At 53.8% G+C, this 19,288-nt stretch overlaps 2 protein-coding genes across 2 annotated transcripts; one reads left to right on the top strand and one right to left on the bottom strand.

Moving 5' to 3' along the window:
* Nucleotides 1-743: 743 nt before the first annotated feature.
* On the top strand, nucleotides 744-4,851 carry RCHY1 (ring finger and CHY zinc finger domain containing 1). The gene is made up of 9 exons (XM_069012457.1): nucleotides 744-834; nucleotides 920-1,039; nucleotides 1,808-1,923; nucleotides 1,989-2,067; nucleotides 2,322-2,366; nucleotides 2,470-2,528; nucleotides 2,856-2,882; nucleotides 3,179-3,299; nucleotides 3,523-4,851. Exons 1-9 carry the CDS (start codon nucleotides 763-765, stop codon nucleotides 3,649-3,651), a joined length of 768 nt encoding a protein of 255 aa, XP_068868558.1. The 5' UTR covers nucleotides 744-762; the 3' UTR covers nucleotides 3,652-4,851.
* Nucleotides 4,852-8,338: 3,487 nt separating this feature from the next.
* Nucleotides 8,339-18,889, bottom strand: PARM1 (prostate androgen-regulated mucin-like protein 1). The gene is made up of 4 exons (XM_069012456.1): nucleotides 18,772-18,889; nucleotides 10,521-11,207; nucleotides 9,703-9,781; nucleotides 8,339-9,135 (listed from the first exon to the last, which is right to left on the bottom strand). Exons 1-4 carry the CDS (start codon nucleotides 18,821-18,823, stop codon nucleotides 9,051-9,053), a joined length of 903 nt encoding a protein of 300 aa, XP_068868557.1. The 5' UTR covers nucleotides 18,824-18,889; the 3' UTR covers nucleotides 8,339-9,050.
* Between the last annotated feature and the right edge of the window lie 399 nt (nucleotides 18,890-19,288).

Raw genomic sequence — 19,288 nt, 5'->3', positions numbered from 1 at the left:
CAGGACACCCCAATAATCCCACCTGGGGCTTGAGAGCTTTGTCCAAACACTCCTTGAGCTCCGTCAGGGTTGGTGCTATGCCCACTGGCCGGAGGGGGGCTGTTCAGTGCCCGCCCACCCTCCGGGTGAAGAACTTTTCCTAATACCCAACCTCACCCTCCCTGGCACAGCTCCAGCTGTTCCCTCGGGTCTTGTCACTGTCACCAGAGAGCTGAGATGGGTGCTGCTCCTCCACTTCCCCTCGGGAGGAAGTTGTGTACAGTTATGAGGTCTCTCCTGTCTCCTCCAGAACTTCTTTCCGTGGAGGGTGGCAGAGCACTGGCACAGGCGCCCCAAGGCAGTGGTCACAGCACCAAGCCTGACACAGCACAAGGAGCATTTGGCCAAGGCTGTCAAGCACCTGGTGGGAGTGGAGGGGTGTCCTGTGCAGGGCCAGGAGCTGGACTCGATGATCCTTCCTCGGTCCCTTCCAACTCGGGATATTCTGTGATTCCGTGATTCGTCGTGGAGTCTCCCTCTCTGGAGCCATTCCCACCCCACCTGGACGCGGTCCTGTATCACCTGCTCTGGGTGACGCTGCCTTGGCAGGGAGGCTGGACCGGGTGACCGCCGGAGCTCCCCTCCAACTCGAACTGGGATTCAAGGGGAAGGGGAACACGAAGGCTCAAGGCGGGCGGAAGCTCTTTTGAAAACTCCAGATCCTCCGGAACCGGCTGTGAGGAAGCGGAAGGGGGGGAGCGGGGCCAGGCGGCGGCGGCGGCCATGGCAATGGTGGCGGGGGCGGAGGGATGCGAGCAGGGATGCGAGCACTACCGGCGGGGCTGCCGGCTGCGGGTGGGTGAGCGGGGGGCGGCCGTGCCGCGGCAGGGGTGGTGGCCGATCCGTGCCCCCATCCATGCCGTGTCCCTTCCGTTCCCAGGCGCCGTGCTGCGGGAAGCTGTACCCGTGCCGGCTGTGCCACGACGGCGCCGAGGAGCACCAGCTGGACCGGTTCCGGGTGTCCGAGGTGCAGTGCGTCCGCTGCCGCCTCCTGCAGAAGGTGGGTCCGGGCAGCGGGGACGCGGAGGTCACGGCAGGGGTCAGATTGGGAGGCACCCCGCTGGGTCATCCGGTCGCACCTCCCTGCTCCAGCCGGATTATCGCGGTTAAGGCCTGATGTTGTGTCAGGGGAGGTTTAGGTTGGATAGTTGGAAAAGGTTCTTCACCCAGAGGGTGAAAAGGCTCCCCAGGGAAGTAGTCACGGCCCCAATCCTGACAGAGGGCAGGAAGCTTTTGGACAGTGCTCTCAGGCACCTGGTGGGATGTTTGGAGGTGTCCTGTGCAGGGCTAAGCGTTGGACATAATGAGCCTTCTGGGTCACTTTCCAACTCAGGATATTCTATGATCACAGTGCATATGGCAGAGGGTTGTGTCCAGGCAGCTCTGGAATATCTCCAGTGAGGGAGACTCACAGCCTCTCTGGGCAGCCTGTTCCAGAGCACAGGAAGGAAGCTTTTCCTCCCATTGAGGTGGAACTGTCTCTGCATCAGCTTCTGCCCGTTGCCTCTTGGCCTGTTTCTGGGCACCATGGAGCAGAGGCTGGTTCCATCCTCTTGGCACCTTCCACATCCCTCCAAACATTGATTAGATCCCGTCAGCCATCCCTTATCAAGGCTGAAAACAGAGCCAGCTCCCTTAGCCTGTCCTCATAAGAGACACGCTCCAGTCTCTTGATAACTTGTAGCCCTCAGGCCTTGCTCAGGGAGCTCCATGTGCCTCTTGGAGCCTGGCACTGGCTGCAGCACTCAGGGTGTTCCTGTCCCCTCAGGCCCAGCAGCGCTGCGAGGGCTGTGACAGCCTCTTTGGCGAGTACTACTGCGACATCTGCCACCTGTTTGACCGTGACAAGAAGCAGTACCACTGCGAGGAGTGCGGCATCTGCAGGTGCGTGCGGGCGGGCGGGCCTGGTGCCGCGGGGACCGGCCCTACCCTGACACCTCTCTCTGCAGGATTGGCCCCAAGGAGGATTTCTTCCACTGCTCCAAGTGCAATTTGTGCCTGAGCCTGAGTCTCCGAGGAAAGCACAAGGTGAGGATACACCGCTTACCTTCGTATCTTAAAAAAATAACACCTTGAACATAAAGCTGGATGTGCCTCAGCCCCATCTGAGGCCACAGCAGCAGGAGAGCAGTGGGTTCTCCTTCTCTAAATTCACCTAACAGCAACACAGAGGCCACTAATAGAAGACATAAGAAATTTTACATATTGGAACTTTACAGTTTAGAAAAACACAGATAACTGTACAGCAGGATAACTTTTCTTCTCTTCTTCCATTTGCAAAGTGTATTGAAAATGTCTCCAGGCAGGACTGTCCGATATGTTTGGAGGTGAGCCGCTCCTTTTCATCTCCTGGATCTATTGTGTGGCCTTATTTTTGACTGTGTTTGAATTAATTTTCTTCTCTTTTGTCTGGTGTTTGTCTCAAAACAGGATATTCACACGTCTCGTGTTGGAGCCCATGTTCTGCCGTGTGGTCACCTTCTTCACAGGTAAAGCAGATGCCTGAGAAAGGGGAGTATCTGCTGCCTTGGGGGGGGTGTTTATTCAGCAGCATCCAGTCTGTGTCAGCTTGCAGCTGGTTTCTGAGGGACCCACATTGTGGGGGCAGTCTGCTTCACCAGGAAATATTTTCTTTAGGGAGGTTGTCTTCCTTCTGCAGTCAGTTTTCTATTAATGAGAATCTGTCTTCTCACTTGGCCTTGGAATGTTTTTAATTTCTGCTTTGGGGATACCTGTGTGGCTATTCCCGTTGTGCAGCTCAGGTGTGTTACCTGTCAGTAATTCCATCTTCTTACTGATCTGTGTTTCCTTTTCAGAACATGTTATGATGAAATGCTGAAGGAGTAAGTATTTCCAAACATCTTTCCTCTTGATATTATCCTAGTCCAAACATACTGCTCCAAGAGGCAAAGATGATGATGCCAATTCTGTACCAACTAACTTAAAGCCAGCTCCTAAAGGGATAAAGGGCTACCTTCAAGGGATAAGGGGCATTTAATTTCCAATTCTGTTTGCAAAAACTTGCTGTTTCATGGTGTTTGTTTGCCTGGTACAATATGAAACTTGCCCCTACGAATGGATTTGTTTCATGGCCTCACTCCAGCTTCTGATTTAGACCTTTTTGCCCCCTTTCTGGCAGAGGCTACAGGTGTCCTTTGTGCATGCACTCGGCGTTGGACATGACCAGGTACTGGCGCCAGCTGGACAACGAAGTGGCGCAGACTCCCATGCCCGCGGAGTACCAGAACATGATGGTGGAGGTAAGAGGTCAGCCTTGCACCCTTGTCTGGTTTTCATGGAGCTGTGCCTCGGAGTTACTGGCAGTAGAGGGCGCCAGGGACGTGTGCTGGATCAGGAGTCAGCCCGAGGGGTGGGGAATGATGAGGAAAAGTCACGTGCGGGCTTAGGGCGTTCATCATTCATGTTTATATACACACACTGCTGGTGCTGCAGCCTCTCCCTCCCTTCCCTGTGTGCGTGCAGATCCTCTGCAACGACTGCAATGCCCGCTCCACGGTGCAGTTCCACCTCCTGGGCATGAAGTGCCAGAACTGTGAGTCGTACAACACGGCCCAGGACGGGCGGTGCCGGCTGTCCTTGGAGGAGCAGTGACCGGGATGCGCGCGGCGTTCGGCCGGACGGGGAACGCTCTGCCGTGGGAGAGACTGTTTTACAAACAAAGCAACTCTTGTCAGTAAAAATTCCAGTATTCCAAGTTCAAGGAGTCCTTCACTGCGTCAGGGAGGAGGGAGCTTAGAAGAGCAGCATGAGGAGATGGGATGAGCAGCTGATGCAGCAGCAGGAGGAGTTTTGGGGCAGCTGAAGGGGAAAGGAGGTGGAGGCGCAGCTCTCGGGGAAAATGGGTCGCTTTGAGAGGCCTTTTCCGCAGGGTTGTGTGCGAGGACTCAGTGTTCCCTGGGAACGAGGTGTGTGTGCCGGGCCCCGGAGCCAGCGCTGCGGGCACTGCCCAGGGGCAGCGGGCAGGAGCGGCATCCTTGGCTCCCTTCGTGTGGTGTCACCTGTGTGTACAGAATTCCCTTGAAACAAGGGAATTGCTCTGCCTGCTGGGATGAGCAGCAGGAAGATGGAGCTGCAAAGCCCCCCTTTTTCCCCTGGACACCCACCCTGACTTGCTGCCGTCCCTTCACTCAGATTCCTTTGCCAGCTGCAGTCGCTTTTTTCCCCATTTCTTTCTCGATTTGCTTTATTCACTGGCAAAGGCACAGGTGGTGCAGGGTTTTAGACACATCCATAGCCCGATTTTGCTGTTTGAGTACCTGAAATGGAGCGCATATGTCACATCAGGCTGAGCCTAAGGTGTTCACTGAAATAACAGCAGTCCAGAGGCACTCCAGTAGTGCAAGGACCAATTTTCTGTGGTTTTGGTGTTTGTTAATGGTAAAACCTCCCTGGGGAGAGAAAATGGGGGGTGAACAACTGCCTTCTTAAAAGAAATAAAAACCCCAACCCCACCCTTCTTTGTGTAATATCCTGCCCGAGGTGTTTTGCAGTCTTAAATCTTGCAGAAAATTCCTGATTTCTGTGAATTTCACATGCAGATACTTTACAGTAATAAGATATAAAAAAATGTCAGTTACTCTTCAGGTTATGACTACTCATTTTTGATTTGTTCTATTGTAAAATGAGCTTTTCTTAATCCAACAGTGCCCCTTTCTGTATGGAATATTTAGGATTTGGATGATAGCTATTGTAGCTTGCCTTGACAGGGGTATCTTTTCCTGGAGCACTTTTCTCACTGCTATAAATAAATGGAAAATAACGTCTCTATTAAAATAAACAAATGACACTGTGCGGGATGTGCTCTTCTTTCACGCATGTACTCCCTGGAAATTCCCAGCTGAGTTTAAACCGTGATTCAGTGCTGAAGAATGGTTGGATGTGGGGAGGTGTGAGGCCTGAGACACCGTTAGGAAAAGAAGTGCTTTGCTTTTACGTGCTCCTGTGTTCTCGTATTTTTGTTTTGTGGTGCCAGCAAGACTGCCTGCTGCTTTGGTTGGCACCTGGTGACTCCACCTCCTTCCCTGGATGGAGACCTGCTCCCAGGTAAGCCTGGAAGTGCCAGTGGAGCTCCCATCATTCTGCAGGAGTTGTCATCCCAGAAAACTGGCCAAGTAGCCTTGGAGTGTGTTGCTAATGGTAAAACCGTGCTGGTCAAGTCCACAACCAAGCAGGTTTGCTGTTAAATTTTAATTTTTAAATTAAAGCTCATTTTATTCCAGCTGGAAATATTCCTGGAGGAGGCTGGAAGAAAACCCTTAGTTGAGCCGAGCTTTGGAAGAGCAGTTCATGCTGAACTTTGGTGTTGGGAAGGAAAATGATTCATGGTGTGGGATCTGGGTGATTTTGACCTTTTGCTCTCCTGTTTTTGGTGTTTGCCTCTGGAAAGTGCACGAGGGAATGTGAATGCTGAGGGAGTGCCGAAGCACTGTTTGGTGTGTTTGACTTGGCACGCAGCCCTTAACTCCCTTTGCCAGGGAATAAATCGCACAGCAGGAAAAGGAATGGCATTTTGAGGGGATAAAGGACAATGGAGGGGATAAAGACAGGCAGGGAGCTGCTTTATGGGGTGGGAGGTGCCACATGGAGCTTGGCCACCCTGTCTGTGGAGATGCAGCCGATGGGAGTGGGAAGGATGCTCAGTCAGGACACTGAGATGATCCTGGGATGGAAGCAGCAGCTGCCTTGGCCAGAGCTTGCCCACTGGCTATGGGAGCTGTTGGGAAGCTCCTGCACTCCCTGCCACCCGGAATCCAGCCTTGCTCACCCGTCTGGGCCAGAATGGGGAGCAGATGGGATTATTGCTGCCTTGTGGGAAAAATGTGGAGTTCCAGCAGGCACGGGGACTGCAGCCACACACAAGGTCACGGAGCTGTTAAGAAAGCCAGGGCCTGCTGGAGTGTGCAGAACTCGGGAGAGGGACTCGGGAAGGCAGCAAATGGAACAATGCAGGACTGGGGGGCTTGCTGAGCCCTCCATCCCATGGGAAGGTGCAGGACGATGGCTCAGGAGCTGTGGGGAACGGGGATCCCCCGTTTTGGGCTGGTTTGATGCCTGTGGTGTGGTTTTGGCTTGCTCCAATAACATCATTTGGGGTGGAAGTGGGGGTGTTCTGTGTTAAACCTCTGGTTCAGCTGCCCCCTCCTGTAGCTTTCCCAGTGCTGGGACTGATGTCTTGCCCCTGCCCGGGGACGGAGAATCCATCTGTGTTTAAATTTCCAACTGGAAGGAACGCAGCGAGGGAGAGGCTCCTCGTGTTGTGCTATTTATACCTGGGAGGGGCAGCTTCTGCAGTCTCTGCAGATCCAGCTCAGCCCAGGGCTGTGCCGGGACCTCCACGCTGGAAACGGGGCCATTTCCTTGGATTTGCTCCTTCATGGTCCCAGCTGGAGTTGGGTTCTGACACCTGAACCAATTCCTGTGCCTAACAAGCAGCCAGGAGGCTGCAACCAGGAGCTACCCATTGCTACTCACTCCAGTAACTCCACCAGGAGCCGGAGGAGATGACGCTCGGAAGCACGTGGATGATATATGGGAATATTCACCAAGGAGCCAAACAAGAGCATAATTAGGGAGGCCAGAGGGAGTCTGGAAGCGGTGATAAAGCAGCCAGAGGCTCTGCGGCGAGGGCAAGGAGGGAGAGCTGCAGCGGGATCGCGTCATCCCGCAGGGTCGGGGAATGGGATGTTCCACACGGAGCTATGCGAACTATTTTTCTTCTATATAAATAAAATATCTCTGAGATGAAGAGGAGCCAAAGTGGGGGGGACGTGAGGGAGTTGGGAGGAGGTGGAATTGAGCCAGAAGTGGGGGAGCCTTTGGGAAAAATGGGATTTGCTGTTTTTGCACATAAGACAAGCTGGTAGCAGTGTTAACCCCATTGGTTTTTAAAAGAGAAGGGAAAAAGGCCTTTTTTGTGGCATGTCCTGGTTGCTTTTCCCCCTTTTTCCCTGCTATACTCGTGTGGGACAGAAACCCCTCAATAAGCCAGAGGGTCTGAGGCAGGAATGTGAGAGGGGTATTTGAAGCCATTGCCTGGAGCACAGGCATCCTCCCTCTGAGGGCATTACCCCCCAAAATAAAAGGCTTTTTCCACTTGGCAAACACATCTGTCATTCCCTAGGCTGCCCTGTGCCTTGGCTCATGCTGGCAAACAGTTCTGGAGATGTAAACACATTATCCACGTCCATATCATCCATGTCATAGGACAGCTGCACTGGAAATAAAGGCACTGGAGATGGTGTCTGATCCCAGGAAGTGAGGAATCTGTTTTCACCCCAGGATATCCCCAAAAATATGTACAGCTTCTTCCTTGCATTGTCGGCAAGAGAGAGTAATTCATTTTGAGCATCCAGGCACAGTGTTGAGCAGGAAAACTAACACCCCATTTATGTCCTACTTCATGAAAAAGGAACTTACTCCCTTGGGATTATATATGTATTTTAAGTGAAGGTGATGGCTTTTCCTCTCCCTTTTTCCCCTCAGTCTAGCAGCAGCACCACGACACCCAATTTATTTCAAGAGAAGAAAGGTGGTGGGTTTTTAACTCAGTTTGTGTTTTTTCTTAGCCAAGGTGGCCTAATTCGCTGCTTGTTGGGTGCCAAAAAGGTGAAAAGGAATTTTGCTCATCCTGAGCATCTTCAGAGCCTGTGCTGCCCTGTGTATGCTCCCAGCCCAAATAGTTTTCCAGGCTGGCTGAGGTTGGGAGGTGCAACAACCATTCACAGGTTTGTTTTCTGTTTTCACCAAGTTTGAACTAAAAAATAGGTTGAGGAACCCACAGCAGAGTTGAAAGCATGGACCCCTGAACAGGCTGAGAAAGGCTCAGGAGGAAAAGGAAAATGCACAATGATTGCACTTCCTTTTGGGAAGCGGAGCTGCCCTCATTTCTCCTGACCTTTCCAGGTGCCTGTTGTGGCGCCAGCCACATCTATTACACTCCCTTGATGGAAATCCAGAGATGATGCATCTCTGGCAGGAAGCAATCATGGAAATGCCCCAAGCTTTGATGTTTGCAGGGATACTCAATTTAGGAGGCAGGGCAAACAGCAGAGCTTGTTCCCAAGCCTGCACCACCTGTACCAGGACACCCCAAAGGTTTGCAGCGCCATTTAATGCTGGTTTGTTTATTTATTAAGGTCACGTGGACTGAGGGCTTTGCTTTCCACTGCCAGGGAATTTAGCCAGAGGGAGAAGTGGCTGAACATCCCCTTCCCAGACCAGCCCTGCCATCAGCCCCCCCCCAGCCTCCCCGCACTAAGAGCTGAACACAAACTGGGGATTGAAAGAACACTCCGCTGTATTTTAGCAGCCAAGTTTTTTAAGGATTGGAAACAAAGCTGTGGAGCAAGCAGCCACGTGTGAAATGGATGGTCAGTGCATCTTCCCATGGGCTCCTGGGCTGCTTCTGGGACCAAAAACCCCACAATTAAACAGAAAAAATTAAATTAGGAACTTCTGCACAGAAGCACCGGTGGGAAAAGGAAGGGAGCAGCAACTGAGCAGCCCCACAACTGTTCATGGCTCCTGGTGAGACAAGGCAAAGGATTTCATAGCAGGGCAACACAGGGAAGTGATTTTAGGGAAAGGGACATGTGAAAGCACAGGAGACCCTGGCACACTGCTGGCTCTGGCTCAGCAGCCCCCCATTCCCCCCCAAATCACAGAGCAGCAGCATTTCAAAGGATGCCACAGCACTGGCTGAACCTCCATCCTCTCCCTTGACCTCCCCAGCCCTTTCCCCTGGGGAATTTGGGTTCCCTTGCCTACAACAAGTGGCTGACCTGCCCCAGGACCCAGTTTCCTACTCAAAGGCCAAAATTCAGGTTTATTGTGAGCACTGCACACCCGCCCTCCAGTTCTGGTCATCCAGCAGACCCGTGGTAATCCTGCCTTAGGCAGGGGCTTCGCGCCCGGCATCTCCTCGACAGCGGATGCTCTGCTGCAGAAGCGCTTATAAATTAAGGATTTATGGGGTTTTTTCTTCATCCCTGCTAGGAATCATCATAGAGAGGGTTGTTGTAGTTGCCCCAGGAGCCGTAGTCGTGGTCGTCCAAAAGCCTTCCATAGGAGGAGTGCCTGCCAGGGAAAGCAAACCAGTTACTTTGAGGATTTATTAGTTATTTTGCCATGGGATGAGGAAATATTAATGCAAGGGCTCCCTAGGTCAAGCTTTGGGATATTTAAAGAGGAAGCACCAGGAGAAGTGAAGAGAAGCCCAGGCTGAATTTTGCCCCCGTTGAATGAGATTGGACAGGGCAGGGAATTAAAACAAGACCTTTGCTCATCTCAGCTGTCAGCAAAGCCTCATTAGGGATGCTCAGCACTGGGCTCTGCTGCTGTTTATTGTCCCAGTGACAGCGAGACCCACGGCAGCAGCTTTCCCAAGGGATAATTACTGGTTATGACTATGCTGAGCAGCGTCTCTGGCATTTGAGCAAGGCTATTGTAAAATGAGGAACTGAAACTCTGCTTTCCAGTATAGGAGTGGTAAGAAACGGAGCCGTGCTGGCACCAGAGGCTGCACATTTGCCCTGCTGGGCTTGGGGACAGCGTCTTGCTGGGGCTTTGCATCATCCTTGTGATGGTGAGAGAGGCCGCAGGGAGCCTCAGGGAGGGGGGGGCCCACCCCAAAACCAGCCTTACCTGATCTTGAGGTACGCGGCTGCCCCGAACACCAGCACCACCACCACGATGACCGTCACGGTTATGGCCACGATGCTCCCTGTGGATGATCCATCAGAAAGGGCAGGGCTCAGCCCCCCGAGTCCCAGCTCCACAGCACACATCCCACACAGCAGCTGCTCCCAGTTCACCCACGCCAGCCATCTCTGATGGGGGGAATATTCCCTCACTGCTTCCCAAAGAGGATGCTGGGCCCCCCTCTACTTTTGCAATGATCCCCTTCCCATAGAAACAAGGCAAGTAGATTTAGGATGAAAGACAGCTGGGCTTTGCTTGCGCACTATGGACTCACTCTTTGATGCTCCTCCCAGCACCAGGCAGCATTTAGTGCTGAGCCAAGGCTAGAAAATGCTTCAGATCTCCCCTTTTCCAGCTGTATGGAGCACTTTTAAGCTGTGTTTGCACAAGGGGACAGGGAGAAGCTCGTGTCAGCTTCCTGAGGTCTCCAGGAGGGAGAATTAAAACCTACATCATCCTAACTCAGGCTGCACCCACCATCCAGCCATTTTTTTCCTCTCATCCTTAAGTGCTTCAAGTCAAATTTAGAACTGAGGATTTTATTCACATCTCCAGGCAACCGAGATTTGTTATCTACCACTCCTGGTCTCTGCCAGTGGATCAGATGACACAGGCTCCCCCAGGAATTTTGCCCTCAGGAATGATGCTCTCAGGAAGCTGACCACCTCTTCCCTTCCAGTTCAGGGGTCTGCCCCTCCTGTGTGAGCACCCTGATGCTGACATGGTATCTCTGTATGCACATGGGGAGCCATGGTGCTCACCTGCACTCAGGGCACGTGGGACCTCCTCCATGGTGACTCCGGTGGTTTTCTCGGAGGCCGTGGCCTCGGCTTGGGTGGGGCTCATCACAGTCACTGGGGGGGATGTTGGCTCCATGGCCAGGCTCGATGCCATGGCCAGTGTCCCCAGGGAAGGGACGTCCTTGGTCAGCAGCGGCGGCTGGGTAGCACCAGGGCTCACGAGGACAGGTGTTGGGGACAAGCCCATCCTGGGAGGTGAGGAGGGATCACTGGTGGGAAGGGAAGAGGAAGGTGATGGTGCAGCTGTGCCCGTGGGGCTGGAAGCTGCCCCCAAATCCATCGTGCTTCTTGCCAGGCTGGCAGTGTTTGCTGTCCAGAGAGCTGGGGCTGTCTCCAAGGTGGGTGGCACTGGGCTGGGGCTGGAGGCTGCAGAGGGACCGTCTGTTGTGGCCATGGAGCTCTCGGTGACGGAGACAGGAGCAGGGGACAGTGCTGCCACAGGGATGGTGGCATTGTGGCCATCCCCCTCCAGGGGTCTGGAGGACGTCCCATCTCCGGAAGGTCCCGGGGACAAGGGCAGTGAGGGCTGGCCTGGAGCTGGCGTGGGGACATCTGCATCCCTGGAGTCTGGTTTCACTGGGACACCCCCCCAGAGAAAGGGGGGACTGATGGGCCTGAGGGGTGATTCCGGGGAGTCATCGCCCAGTCCTAGGAGTGAGAAAAAGAAATGTGAATGACAGGGCAATCCTTGGGGCAAGCTGGTGTTTGGGAGAGCACTGAAGGGTTTGGGAATTAAGCTGGAAATAAGTTTGGGTTTTAAAAAGCTGAGAGCCATCTGAAACAAAGAGACAGGAAGTACAGCTGTGTACCTAGAGGTGAGGTTTAAACCAGCCAGTTGTCCTGGCATAAATCAGCTCCATTTTTCCCCCAGTTTAGGATACCCCCATCCCCAATCACCCCCTCCATCTTCCCAGCAGGAGGAGAAGAAGCTCCTCCTCACAGCAGCCACTGTGCAGCTGGGAATGATAACACAAGACGCCTCTTTCTCCTCTCCCCCCATTTCCTTGTGCATTCATTCGTCTCCATTTCTTAGCATGAAGATGAGTCATTTCTCCCTCTGTCCCCACCAGCTGACTGCTGGGGCTTTCCCCCCCCTTTCTAGGGCTGAACTCAGCACTGGTCCAGCACTGGCCCCCTCACTGTGGTGAGGGGAGCGTGCCAACACTGCATGACATCGGGAGGCATTTTTATTCCATCTATTCATTTATTTACACCCCCAGAGCATCCCAAGCCCGGCACTGGGAAGAGCAGGAACTCACTCCAGCTGCAATGAACTAATTATGAGTGTGGAGGACAGAAACATTCAGTGCCTATGTGTAGAAACAATGGGATCTGGCACTGGTGAGCAGGGACTCATTAATCCAGCCATAATTTCTTCCATTGGTTCTGTGGATACCCATGGGAAGGACCCCATTTCCCAAGCAAAAGGGTCTTGGAGGTGGGACTGAGGCCATGGCTTCTCTTCTCTCCTGAGGACAAGCACTTGGAGATGCCTCTGAGCTTTCACCCTCCTCAGGCTGAGGATACAACCCTTAGGACAGGGGAGAGGAGAGGAATGACAAGCTGGAATCTGGTTACTCAATAAGCCATCTGACCACCACAGCAGCAGGGAGGCCTCGACCAAGGATCCTTCACACCAAGGTTCAGAATCCATCTGTATTTCAATAATCCTTGTCCCAGCACACCTGGACATTTCAGATTTCTCCTGCAGGTACCAGACAGCCTCCGCAGCCCAACAAGCCCACCAAGCACAGCAGGATCCTCCCAGGGCTGGGAGCACCTCGGAAGTTTGTTACCTCTGTAAACATAGATGCTCCCCCTCTCTCAGGGATACAGGCAGCTTTCCACCTCTCTGCAAAGCCACCCTGATGTCCCAAAGTGCTTGGGGTCAGCGGAGCTCCCATGATCTGCCTGAACTTTGGAGGCCAACCAGTAGGGAGCTCGGGAAGCTGGCAGTGCTGCTAGCCTGGATGAGTCAGGAACTTTCCGATAATATCTAAGGGGTATAAATTCGGAGGCTGAGCCAGAACTGGAGGCAGGAACAATCTTTGGCTGCTGGCTGAGCACTCCCGGCCAAGGAGGTCACAAGTCACAGGGACTCTTCCCAGGAGAGCGAGCATGACCGAAGGCACTTCTCAGCTCAGCCCAGGTCTTCCCTGTCTCTCCCTGTGAGCAATCCCTGCCTGTGCCAGTGCTGTGCTATCCCCTTCTTCCTCTAAGCCATCATCTCCATAGGTGATCTGGGACCCAGCCACTGCCCTTGGGGTCTCACCCACAGGAGGTAACCCTAGGAAATCCCAGCCATAGAGGCAATGCAGGCTGCTTCTGAATGGAGTTAGGATGAAGGGACAAAAAGGACCCCGTGAGGGCCCCCTTGGCTCATGCTCCACATATCCCCATCCATATCACTGCACCCAGCTCATGGGCAACCTGTCCCACAGATGGGCAATTCCCAGGCTGTCTGCAAGTCCTGTCCTCTACCAACGCATCTGAAAGGGAAAATCAAAGGGAAAACAAAAGCCAAGGAGAGCTTTCCTTTGTTTCCCCAACACCTGGTCTGCAGGAGGTGCTGCTGGGAGCAGGAAACAGAGCAGTGCCCTGGAACAAGGGACAAAATACACAACTGCAAAACTTCATTCACGGCCACGTGACTTGAAAGGCTAAAAGCACCTCGACAAGGGCCTGTCAGAGGGACTGAGGGATGTTAGCTCCCAGAGGATGCCGAGCACAGCTGAGCCCTGAGGAATTTGCTCATCTAATTCACTTAAAGCAGTTGACCACCCTGCTGGAATCCAGCACGGAGCCGAGGCAGGGGACTGCCAGCATGAGGCATCCACCCGGGAAAGCAGTAATGTCACACTCCAGAGCCCCACAGGAGCTTTGGAAAGTCTTTTTTCTAGATTTTCTTCACCAGGAATACAGAAAACAGCCAAGGAAAGAAGAACACAAAGCCATGTCACTCAAATACCCAGCTCTCAGGGAACATTAGCCCTAACCATGTGCCAACCAAAGGAAGGAGCCTGATGGATTCTCTCTCTCTCCTGCTGCCATGCTGCTCTCCTGGCTCCTGGAAGCCACACAGAGGGACAGGTCTTGCCCTTGCAGGAGCTGAGCAATGCTCATGCTCCTCTTGGGAAAGAGCTGCTTGACCTGGGCTGGCAGCTTCTCCAGAATGCATTTCCCAGGCACTCCAAAAGCTATTGCAGCAAATCCTAAATTGCTCTGCCAGCTGAAACGCAGCATAAAAGCCACCAGAGAACATCTCCAGCCCAAGTGAATGACATCAGATTGGAGCAGCCACGCCGCAGCAAACAAACATCCACTGATAAGGCAGAGATAGAGCTTTTATCAAGCTTCACTTCAGAACTCATCGCCTCTGACACAGCCACGGGAGATCCACATGACCTAACCCACACGCCTGCTCTCAGCCCAAATTAACTAAAGCACCCAAGCCCCAGCTGCAGCCAGGGATGCTCCTCGAGCAGCCAAGGCCAAAGGGATAATGAGAGTTTCCATAACATGGATATTATTTGTTCTGTCTGCCAGCAGCAGATCCTGACTGTACTTCCACAAGGAACCCAGCCACCTATTCTGAACAAGAAATGCAACAAGAGGAGAATAATTAGGAGAGCTGCTGGATGCACACACCACCCTGTGCTTGTGCAGTCAGCCTGGGTACCACTTTCCACGCCAGTTCAGCAGCTGGTTTGGGGCAAACACCCAAAAAACACAAGTAACCAAGACCATACCTAAGGATCACACTACTCTTTTAAGCAAAACTCCGTAGAAACCTCAGTCTTTAATCACAAGAGTGAGCAAAAAGAGACCTTTTGCCGGTCCTGTAGTGTGCTGCTCCTCCACCAAATGCTGATGACAGAACAGCCCTGAGTCCCCTGAGTGTGCCTTGGTTTATAAGCAGGTTAAGTGATGCAGAGCAATAAAACAATCTGTATTTAAAAGTAAGTAAGGATTTCCTGCTCATGACCTCGTTGGCTCGGCTTTGGTTTCTGTGGCTGGGGATTCCTGTAACTTGTGCTAGTTTTTTTTGTAGTTGCTCAGGTAATGAGCAACTTTGGTTACCAACATTGGTGTTTGGTTACCATTTTTGGTAATGCTCAGGTTTAGCTTTCATTGTATTGCTTTGCTACAAAACCAGCAGCAACTGGCTATGGATGGCAAAAGCTCTCCCTAAAGCACCTGGGACTAAGCCAAACTGGTTTTTGCTTTGGGTTCAACGAGTTTTTCCAGCTGTTCAGCCCTGCACTGCCTCACCTTCCCTGTCACCGTGCAGTTTGGGATCTGGGGATGTTCACTTCTCTCCTCACTGGCTGGAGGTCCCATCTGCAGTGCACAGGGGTGAGTGAGCTCCGTGCTGATATGGGGGAAGGAACACAGAGGATGTGGTGGTTGGTTTGGGCCTTTAACTTGTGTCTCTTTTTCTGGGGCACTGCTCATTATCCCCAAGAAACATGGATGATGGGGAGGTCTGGGAGCAGCTCTGCAGGCTCTAAGCTCTGCCTCACACCCACCAAGCTTTCCATGCCATCGCAGAAGGAATATCCAGAGCTGGATTAGTGATGGGAAAGGGTGACTCCTGGGAGTATCCATGGCTTGAGGTGTGCAGCAAAGCTCCAGCACTGCATGTGCATGCTGGTGACCCCCAATGTTAGAAGCAGCATGCCTGCCTGATGTGCTGCTCCACTCTTTCCTGCTCTCTCTCCTCTGTTTTCAGTGCCGGGGTCTGCTGGCGATGGTATGAAACCAGTTCTGTGAGGAGGAAGAAACCAAGGGAGAAAACCAGGGGCCAGAAACACACCAACAGGTAAAAGGCAAAGCTATTCCCTGTCTGTGTGGAGAAGCCAAGGCCGTCAGACTCAATAAATCTGCAGTTGCTCTGATTCACTGGCAAGCCAAGCTGGCTTCCTGCATGATTAGTTTTATTCTGCTGCATGGTCGTTAAGTGGTTTAGGTCTAATTGCTCTGAAGCTTTCTGTAGCTAAGAGAAACAGCTACACAATAGAAATCCATGTGCTGGGTCCGTGTGTCCCTCGCCATCCCGAGCCTCTGGCCCAACCATGCAGCTGTCCAGGACGCCCTGGGGATGTCCCTCCCTGAGGATGGGGCTGCTGCTGAGCCAGCCCATCAGTATCCACCTCCCTGGATGTACCAGCATCTCTCGGAGATGCACAGCCTCTTGCAAAAGGGAAGAGCAAAATCCGTGTGGCTAAATAAAGGTGGGGGCTCTGGGAATCTGGCAAGCAGTGAGGTCCTCCCTGGCTGGGGAGCAGCAGCTGCTCTTCTCCAGGCTGTGGCACAGCAGGAGGGGACTAATGTGGAGGACTGGTTCACTCTTGCACACTCTCCAGACCCTGAGGAATGCTGTTGCAGGCAGACTCCCCTTGAGGAAGCAGGAGGAAAGCTCCACCACCCTGCCATCTCTGCTCTTCCCAGCTGAAAATAGCTTTTAAAATTCACACGGTTCCTTGCATGCTGCATGGTCCCTCATTCCTTGCCTGGGGTGGGTGTCCAAATGCTCCCCAGGCACCACCTGCCCCATGATCCAAACCCAGAGGTGAGGACTGTTGGTGGCAAAACGAACCCACCCTTCACACAAAGGAAGTGTGGGGTTTCCCTCCCCAAAGCTAAGTGTTGCCTAATTACTCAACTCAGGAAGCCCTTGATCCTGATGCTGCAATGAAAGTATAGCAGAAAAGAAGGTGCAGAGGAATTTTTGGGTAGTTTTTCCCTCCTGAGAGTGACAGAACACCCTCTGGCTAGTGGTCAGCCTGTACAGCCAGAGGTATCTGATGAGGACCTGGGGTGGAATGCAGTATTTGACAGCACCAGCTCTTTCTAAAATGATGCTTTGCTTGTTGAAGTAAAAAATGCATTAAGTACTGCAAGTTGTATTCTTGAAACATGCAAACTGGTGCTACGCTGTGCTGATCTCCCTGGGGAAGGGGAATAAGGGATCCCATGGGAGGAGATGCTGTTTGTTGGCTCTTTGGGCTGGGAGCTGGCAGATGGACCTGCCTGCTTGGGACACCTCGCAGTACTTTTTCCCAGGCACATTTCTTGGATATGGCTCTGGAGCCAGCCAAGAGTTTTGCAAGCAGCAGCTCTGCCCAAGTGACAACTCCCCACCTCCCTAATTTTCCTGGCCGCCTGCTAATTAGTGCTTCTAGGTGCAGCTTCCAACGTGCATCAGCCCCCATTCCAGCCCCTCCCAGGGGGAGAAGCAGCTGGGTTCAGCAGAGGAATTTCAGAGCATCCTCTGGTATTAGAGGCTGATTGCTTGTTGGGCTGGGAGAGAGGATAATTACCCATCTCCACTGTCCTTCACCTCATGGGGGAGCAGAGTACTTCAAGATTTGCCTCCTCAATGGTAGCTTAAAACACCCCATGAGGCTCCAAGACCCCCAAAAAGCAGCTCTTCCACCCCAGAATCTCCATGAAGAAGCACTGAAAACCTTAAAAGCCAAGAGCTGCTTCTAAAAGGTACTTAAAATGTCTCAGCTGGGGCACAGGGGGAATTGCTGAAGGGGAGAGTGGGCTTGGGGCTGGGCACCACGTCAGGAAAGCAAAGCAGGTCTCAATTTACATCCAGAGTAAGGAGTAATAATAACAGGATAAAAACTTCCTTGTGTGAGACGCTGTTATTTCATTACGTGGCCAGGCAAAGCCCAGACTTATTTTACTCCTGGCCAGTGACGTCCTTGCTGTCATTCTTCATCCTGAAGAATGAGCTTGAAGCATATTTAAATTGTGCTTTGTGTTTCCTCCCAAGTAAGATATATATAGATATATATAGACATATATAGATATATACACAATTTTTAAAAAAATTATTTCAATGGGAACAAAAGTGTTGTAGAAAGCATCTGAAAGATGCTCTAGGGCTGTTTGAGAGCAGCCTGAGAGCCATGGGACCACAGTCCAGGGAAATCTTTTCTGCTTCTTCTGCCAATCCTCACGGGCATTGGTGCTTTAGAGAGGGATGGTCGTGGGAACAGCTTTGGGTTTGGCCCGGGCTCTGGGAAAAACCCGCCTCCCAACCCCAAAGGTTGACTCCCAGCAGAGACTGGCTGCTTTGGGGGCAAACTTGGGCCAGGCAGGAGAACGTGAAGGAGGAGAAGAGCATCCCCAGCATCGCTGCGGAGCAAAATGCTCATCCCCATCCCTTCCAAACGCATTTGCTCGGAAAGCACAGAAACAGGAGCTCGCTGGCAAACCCCCCTTTTACAGGGAGAAATATTCATCCAGCTCTCCCTCCCCTCGCGCCACCGGGGTCACTTATCCAGGCGAGATCTCCCACATGCTGGCGTGGTCCGGGGTGACATTTTGGGGTCCTGCAGCCACGACCTGCCCAGCTGCTGGTGTGGGGACGTGGTGCTGGCTGCGGGCTGTCACAGGGAGCTCAGCCCTGGCTCAGCCTCGTCCCCTCGCGCTGCTCTGCCGGCAGCAATGTGACAGTGACAGCTCAGCCGATGGATTTCTCCTCGCGCGCGTCCCCGGTTATGCAAGTGTGTTTTCCATGTTTCTGAGCAAGCCGCTCCTCGTGTTTATTAAAAGCCCAGCCTGGGCGGGTGGAGGGGTGACCTGCGCTCGCTGTCGCGTCAGCCGGGGACAGAGCTGTCTCCTCTGACTGTCTCAGTGGGGGGAAGATGTCAAATCGGGTGTTTCTGTGGGATGGGGAGGCTGGTGCCGCCGGGGGGAGATGCCTGGAGCTGGGGGGAAAGCGCCAGGGGCTGGGGGTGTGGGAGCCTCCGCTCAAGGCCAGGGAGAGCCATAAAAGCTCTTTCAAAGCAGTGACCATGGAGCGAAGGGGGATGCGGGACTGGGGGGGAGTCTAGCCCGGGCAGGGGGTGCCCGTGAGGAGAAGCCGGTGGTCCCATCAAGTTGTCTTCCTTCAGGGCAGTCGGAGACTCTGCTGGGGACCTCTCTGAGGGGCAAGGGGTGAGGAAAAGAAGGGTGAAACACCTCTTGCCCGACCCCACCGGTGTCATTGGCGGTGACCCCCCTCACGGGGGCTGAGTGGGACCCGTGGCGGGGGCTTGCTCTGCGGAGTCCTTCTCCGGGAAGAAGCCGGGCTGTCCCCGGCAAACGCGGGGGCTGCCTCCTTCCCCGTCCCCACCGCATCGCTCCCAGCCCGACACCGGGGGTCCCCGGCGTGTTCTCCCCTGCCCATCCCGGTGCGGCGGCGGGCGCTTACCTGCCGGGAGGAGGAGGAGGGCGAGGAAGAGGAGGCGGCAGTAGCAGCCCATGGTGCCGGCGGCGCTGGCAGCCGCGGCGGGAGGGACGCACCGCCCGGCCCCGCCGCCGCCCGGCCCGGCCCGGCCCCCGCCGCCGCCCCCCGCCCGCGCCCGGCCCACAGCGGCACCTGCCGGCCCCGGGCACCGCGGCGGGGATGCGGGACCGGCACCGCCGGGATGCGGGCCCAGGGCGGGCGATGCGGGGCACGGGCACGGGGTGCCAGGCAGCATCACCAGCGGGTAGCGGGGATTGACCGTAGGGCACCAGGCAGACCGTGCTGGGGGCGGGCACTGGGACGGGATGGTGGGACCAGTCCGCCTGCCCCGGGATGAGGCGCTGGGACTGGATGCTGCCAGTGGGCATCACACACTGAGGACCGGGCATGGGGTGCTCTTGTACCAGCCTGTGACACCCGCTTGGGGTGCCCCTTGGTACTGCCACTTGTCCCTCTTCATCCTCAGGGCCATGCCAGCTCC

This window comes from Aphelocoma coerulescens, chromosome 4 (assembly GCF_041296385.1).
Source record: "Aphelocoma coerulescens isolate FSJ_1873_10779 chromosome 4, UR_Acoe_1.0, whole genome shotgun sequence".
NCBI lineage: Eukaryota > Metazoa > Chordata > Aves > Passeriformes > Corvidae > Aphelocoma > Aphelocoma coerulescens.
The sequence above is the reverse complement of the archived record's forward strand: the minus strand, read 5'-3'. Positions and strand labels throughout refer to the sequence as shown.

Excerpts from the sequence above, each read along its gene's own strand:
- RCHY1 (XM_069012457.1), top strand. The coding sequence starts at position 763 with ATGGCAATGGTGGCGGGGGCGGAGGGATGCGAGCAGGGATGCGAGCAC. Across the intron at positions 1,040-1,807 it reads GCTGCCGCCTCCTGCAGAAG|GCCCAGCAGCGCTGCGAGGG; the intron begins GTGGGTCCGGGC and ends CTGTCCCCTCAG. Across the intron at positions 2,529-2,855 it reads TGTGGTCACCTTCTTCACAG|AACATGTTATGATGAAATGC; the intron begins GTAAAGCAGATG and ends TTTCCTTTTCAG.
- PARM1 (XM_069012456.1), bottom strand. The coding sequence starts at position 18,823 with ATGGGCTGCTACTGCCGCCTCCTCTTCCTCGCCCTCCTCCTCCTCCCG. Across the intron at positions 9,782-10,520 it reads CCCACGTGCCCTGAGTGCAG|GGAGCATCGTGGCCATAACC; the intron begins GTGAGCACCATG and ends GATCATCCACAG. Across the intron at positions 9,136-9,702 it reads GCCGCGTACCTCAAGATCAG|GCACTCCTCCTATGGAAGGC; the intron begins GTAAGGCTGGTT and ends TTTCCCTGGCAG.